This window comes from Botryllus schlosseri, unplaced genomic scaffold (genome assembly GCF_051294905.1).
Source record: "Botryllus schlosseri isolate E-star unplaced genomic scaffold, Bs_hap1 Bs64a, whole genome shotgun sequence".
Taxonomy (NCBI): Eukaryota; Metazoa; Chordata; class Ascidiacea; order Stolidobranchia; family Styelidae; genus Botryllus; species Botryllus schlosseri.
The window spans coordinates 58,098-64,119 of record NW_027648673.1 but is presented as its reverse complement, the minus strand read 5'-3'; the positions used below and the strand labels follow the sequence as shown (position 1 = coordinate 64,119).

Here is a 6,022-nt window from a genome sequence, read left to right as displayed (position 1 = left end):
GTTACACCAGCGTTTCGCGAACAATCCCTCCATTTGCAAGATACAGTGATTTTTATCGACATCGATTATTTGATGACTTGAAATTGACTCGTGAATTTTGCTCCGAGCCACGAGTCATATGTCCACATTTCTGACACGCCGAGTCAAGTCAAGTCATTTTAGTAAAGTGACTCGAGTCAAGTCAAGTCAAGTCATACGAAAACGATGACTCGAGTCATCCCAACACTGACGTAGTCCGTACTCCGTAGTGGTACGTTAGCTGCAACAGTATGGTTTGCTAGAACTCCTGCCAAAGTGTTGGAAGTTTATCTAAGCTCCTCACCATATGATTCGCGGAGGTGGCGGCTTAAAGGAGCTTGACATAAGTCGGCAGATTAGGGATCATGAAAAAGCATTAGCGGCATCGAGAGATGGTAAAAGTAGTCAGTATTGCCACCCGGCCATATTACAAATAGAAGTAGTTTTGTCCACTAAACTGCTGTGAGTTGAAGTAGGAAATGAAAGGTTCAAGGCTGTAATGACTCGAGTCACGATTTTCTGATGACTCGACTTGACACGAGTCATTTTCCCAAAATACGGAAATGACTCGAGTCAATTTGTGTATTGACTCGACTTGGACTCGAGTCATTGCGCATGACTCGAATCAAGTCATATGACTCGAGACTCGGACGACGAAGACCGTCGACCGACATTTCATTGAAATTTCGAAGAATAGTAAAGTAGCCACACTATTGGGATATCGTAAATTGGTACTGGTACTTGAAAATGCGACCAAAAACTGCTAAAAGTGAGGAAACTTGATATATTATAAATGCGGACCATTCGATATCACCAAGCAGAGCTATAAAAGTGGATTTAACATGACTCTAACTAGAAACTTAGCAGTCAACACAATGAATTGGACTCGGACTCGAGTCATAATACCATGACTCGGACTCGACCATCTGCTGGCTGACTTGACTCGGTGGTGAATTGAAAATGACTCGACTTGACTCTGGTCAAAACTGTAAAAGTGAGATTGACTTGTGACTTGGAGCCTTGTGACTTGGTTTGTAGATTTGGTTGCGGGTTCAAATACTTTTGGCAGCTAATCAGCTGCACGTACTGTCGAGATTGCGAAATGGATCTTCTCTACTCACGCTAAATGACGACTGATGCTAGAAATAAGAAAAATCTTCGCAGTTAGTGTGATGGATATTTCACGTGGTTCATATGGTGATTTCACTCATAAAAGTCTAAAGCAGGGGTTCCCAACCGGTGGGAAATTCCGCACTGGTGGGGAATTCAATGGTTTCTGGTGGGGAATAAAAGCATTTGTTAAACATTATGTACGGGATGGTCTACATATTTACGGAGATACATGCGCGATTACCGTTACCAATTAACAGCTCAGGAATGTAAGTATCGAGAATGATAAATTTAAAGTGTCCTCGGAGGACGCCGAAATGTCCTCTTTTTTGGGAATTTGTCCTCTTTTTCTCTGAAAGGAATTTAAATGCCACAAAAAATGCGACTCCGACTCATCGAACGTCTAAGTTTCGTAAAAAATCAGGAACCGAGTCAGAATGACGACCTTTTTTCAGTCAACACAATGCTATCGGCCGAAAAAATTTCAAAATCATCAGTTTTCTTGGAGCTTTCAGAATTTACCGCAAGTCCTCTTTTTAGGACTTCAAAATAGTGAAACCCTATTTTAAAGGGTATGTAGGAGTTTTGGGTAGTGGGGAATGAAGACAAAAAAGTTGCGAACCACTGGTCTAAAAAGTATAAGGAGCTTTTCCTGAAAATGATCTAATCAATTCGGATGGGCGCAATGCGTACCACATACACTCTTTACAGTTTTCACAAAATCAAGTTAACATTCAAGTTACCATTTCGGAGTACCAGTGTCGCTCGTGGGCAGTATATTTTCCTGAAAATAATGTATGGGTTTTAAACCATGGTAATTGGTATATGTTCTCGTATAATTAAGCCAAGGTGGAATCGCCTCGGTCAAAAAATTCTTAACGCGTGTTTGGTAACTGAGATGTTGTTTTGATAACGCGCCATTTATCCTATGGGAAAATTAAATAACCGCGAAGTTTAATATCGATGAGAATGCAGACAGGATATCGGATACTGAGATGTTCATTAGAGGGTGAATCGAAACGCATTCGTGAAAACAATGGCAGAGCACCACGCAACCGCATGTCCCATTCACTCACTGTGGCCAACAAAATCTTATCTCGTAATGAAAACGAATGACACGAAGTGTATTAATATCAATCAGAGGTTAATGCATATTAATCAAAGTAGGCGGCGATGGATTTTACGTCTCTTATGATAACTTCGTTTAATAAAAATCGATTGATTGATCAGTAAGTATTTGGCGAAGGAAGGCGAAACCACGGATTGATTTCGGCTATCGATGGCTCCGCATGTTATTACACAAACAACTCATATAAGGTGCTGATTCGCGGAAAGCAGTCCATTCCAACGAGCAGTCCGGGAAAGAGTGACAGCGTTTTGAATAGCAGCGTTTACGTAGGTTTCGGCGTGTGTTGAAGTAATTAATTTTGAGCATGCAAATTAGCAAGGCCTCTATAACTCTCGTTGATAGTACGCTGGATATGAATTTTGACTTGACTTCGTGTCATTTCGTTGGGCAACGTATATGCCGTTGGCGTTCTGATATATTATTGCCGAATATGCATGGTGGGACTGCCTGTAACGATGCCAATTTGGTGATAAATTATGCTCAATGCTCATGCTCATGCAGTCTATAAACGATGGAACGCATGCTCCACAGTGATTTTGGATTTCGTATAATGATTAAGACTTCAGAGAGTACAATCCCGTTATGGGACTGTTTCTAACCACAGAGGTTCCCAGCGTGTTAGTAATTTCACCGTAGTAAGGAGGAATTTGGCGACAGAGCAGGGGCGCCACCAGGCGCGCAATCGGGAGAGGTGACCCTTTCCCGACAACGGAAGGTTCCCTTAGCGAGAAAGACCAATTCCCTTGTATAGGCAATAGGCATCATGCATATTATCTTAGTTGGCGTTTTGGCTTGGCAAATCAAAGTTCGACTTCGTGTCTTCGCCGCATTCTGTTGTCGAGGTATTATCGTCAGTCAGTACAAGCTCGGAGCGAAATGTCTTATCGCGATGTTACAACATTTTGTTGATCAAATCATGATGTATCTGGGGCGAATTTTCGGTCAGCAATGATCGTATATTTAGGCCGCTCGGAAAACATTCGGTCCCTTGAGTTATTTTGCACCAATGTCAATCAATGAATCAGGATTTATCTTATTGAATTTCCGTTATCGTTGTCATCTTGCGGCAACCAATGAGGGGAAGTTGAAATCAAAGAATGGTGGTCAAAACTGTTAATGTTTCTGTACAATACTGGTATTTCGAAACAACGCGAACCTTTAAATTTATCCAAGTTTGCTCACACACACGTGAACAGACCATATCTTAACTTTTGAGTTCCGACTAAACAATAAGACCCAATGCAAACGGATCTATATTAATTAGTTAATATTGCTGAAATGAGTATGGGGGATTTTGGTATGAAAATGCTATTTAATTAGTCTAACTATAAAGGACTCTTTCAGCATGCGAATGTCAGTTTATAGCCTATAGCCTATATTTATAAGTTATAGCTACGTGTGTGACTTGCATATAATATAGAAGGGTAATTGCCGTGGCAATACGTATGTACGATGTATGTGTATAATCGACTGTAGAGGAATTCAAGGAGTCGACTCAAACTATTTAAATGCTTTTTGTACCTCAGCAAATCTTTTTTAGATTACCAATACCTAACAAAATCTCGTCGAATATGACTTCTGAATCGAAGGTATGTACCAATTGAATGAGCCAGGAGAAACCCGTAAGCTTGCATTAGATTTCCTTACTGTGAAGGAGAATACATCTCCGACGTTCCGGCTCGTAGTCTCGCTGGCAAATATTTTCCCCGGGATTGCCGTGGGTTAGCAGTGAGAGTGCGTCGGTCAAAACGTAGCCCCAAAAGATCGTTGATGCAGCTCATTGCTCAGACTCTGTTTTCTTCACTGTAATTTGCACCCCAGTTAAGTCGATCGCATTAAGCCTTTAAACGCGTAATTATCTCCATCAGATCGTTTTGTACGAAGATGAAGACTTTGGTGGAAAGTCCCGAGAGCTATCGGCAGCTACGCCAAGCTTAGATGCCTTTAACGACATTACTTCATCAGTTATAGTGCAATCCGGCACGTGACTAATGTGCATCGTGTACAGTTTAATAGAGAAGGCACATAAGCACTAACACAATTATTCCTCGTGTTAAGATGGTTGGTGTTTGACGGAGCTGAATTCAAAGGCAGTTGCTATACCTTGACTCCGGGACGGTATCCGAATCCGGGATCGTGGGCAGGAAAAGACGACGATATATCATCCGTTAAACCTGCTAATTAATAGCCAAATACCAGCTGTACGATCTATTTTATTACAACGCCACGAATATTTAACTCTATCCCGTAGTAAAGCATATAACAAATGCAGCTGTCTCGAGTTTAATGTGAAATTATAGCAGGTGTGCAAAACATGAAGGCGATTCACGCGACGCCAGATAAGATTACTAGATCGAGTTCAAGTAAGAATGCCGTTTTAGGCTACAGATGAGCAAGACGCTGGAATGTCAAGCAATAAATTCAATCATCGCGTATTTATCCCTACTTCGTGATTAAATGCAAACGGAATGATATTGCATTTGGGACCATATCATGTATATTATATCTCAGGATACAGATAACCAATGAACGTCGGTGAAACATTAATGATAAACAGTACAAATACATGAAAATAGTTGAGTTGTGTTTAAAACAAAAATCAGTATAAAACAAACATGTTTAATACAAGGCAGTCACGACGTCACGCATATTCAATTGTGACATCATAGTCTATTGATATTCACATTTGAAAATTTAGGGTAAATATAGCTCCTTTGACGAAATAGGCTTCCTCCCCCTGTCGTATACGGACCAAAATATCTGCAGGACTACATCGTCATGCAGAATTTTTACGGTCGGCGGTGATCATCATCAGAACATCCATCCCGTACCAATGATATATAGCTACCTACTACTACTGGTGAACCAACTATTTCGAGGGTTCCAACCATCCCATATCGTATACGTCGGCTATATCAGGTGGTACTGGTCGTCCGTAGGCTGATACAACATGCTTTTGGAAAGTATTTACACAATTATGGCATAATTGTACAATGTACAACTTGAAAAAAATTGCAAGGTGCATCCTTCGACTATCGCACAATCACAATTACAAAGTGTTTTAAACAACTATTTGCTTTATATGCAACCTTAGATGTATAGTTGACCCAAACAAGTTTCTCAAAGTAATATGCATTGAGGAAATATGAACGGTGCTACTGACAACTTCCTTGGTATCCAAGACCGGCATGAACTGCGAAACTGCTCCCAAATATACCATCAAATGCTTTCAGGCGTATTTAGTTCTCGGTGTATTAGCTTCAGAAAGCTGCGTCAGAGCGGAAGGAGGGTTAGGTCGTGTCTTCTCCACATTGGATTGTCAGTGCTATATCTCATTCGTGACTATGACATCACGTGAAAATTTTTCATGTAAATAGTTCGGTAAAGTAGATTTGACCGAGGGTTTGGACACTTTTGGCAGTTATACCCATTATATTAGTAGCCGGTGGTGGCAACTTTTGAAATTACAGGATACGTCCTCGCGGCTATCGCAGAATCACTAATGCCGCTAGAAATCGGTGCAGTCTTCGATAAAAAAATATTCAGCCGTTATACCCAGATATCTTTTGAACGGGTTTTGTATGACTTATCCAAAAACTAAAATCCAAAGAAAACATGATACGATTGTTGATATACAACGTTCTTTCCAATTCTGTACTATTGTTGACGATTTATCACTGACAGCCGAAAATATTCGGGTGTATTTCAATATGAATTAGTATTCAATGGTATATATTGAAGTTCTGTACCTCCAACAAACTCTTC

The 6,022-nt window shown here is 40.6% G+C and overlaps 1 protein-coding gene across 1 annotated transcript; it reads left to right on the top strand.

Moving 5' to 3' along the window:
• Positions 1 to 3,650: 3,650 nt before the first annotated feature.
• On the top strand, positions 3,651 to 4,731 carry LOC145432663 (beta/gamma-crystallin-like). Its single transcript, XM_080309505.1, has 3 exons — positions 3,651 to 3,846; positions 4,126 to 4,241; positions 4,316 to 4,731. The coding sequence occupies exons 1-3, from the start codon at positions 3,766 to 3,768 to the stop codon at positions 4,440 to 4,442; spliced, it is 324 nt and encodes a 107-aa protein (XP_080165631.1). The 5' UTR covers positions 3,651 to 3,765; the 3' UTR covers positions 4,443 to 4,731.
• Positions 4,732 to 6,022: the final 1,291 nt, after the last annotated feature.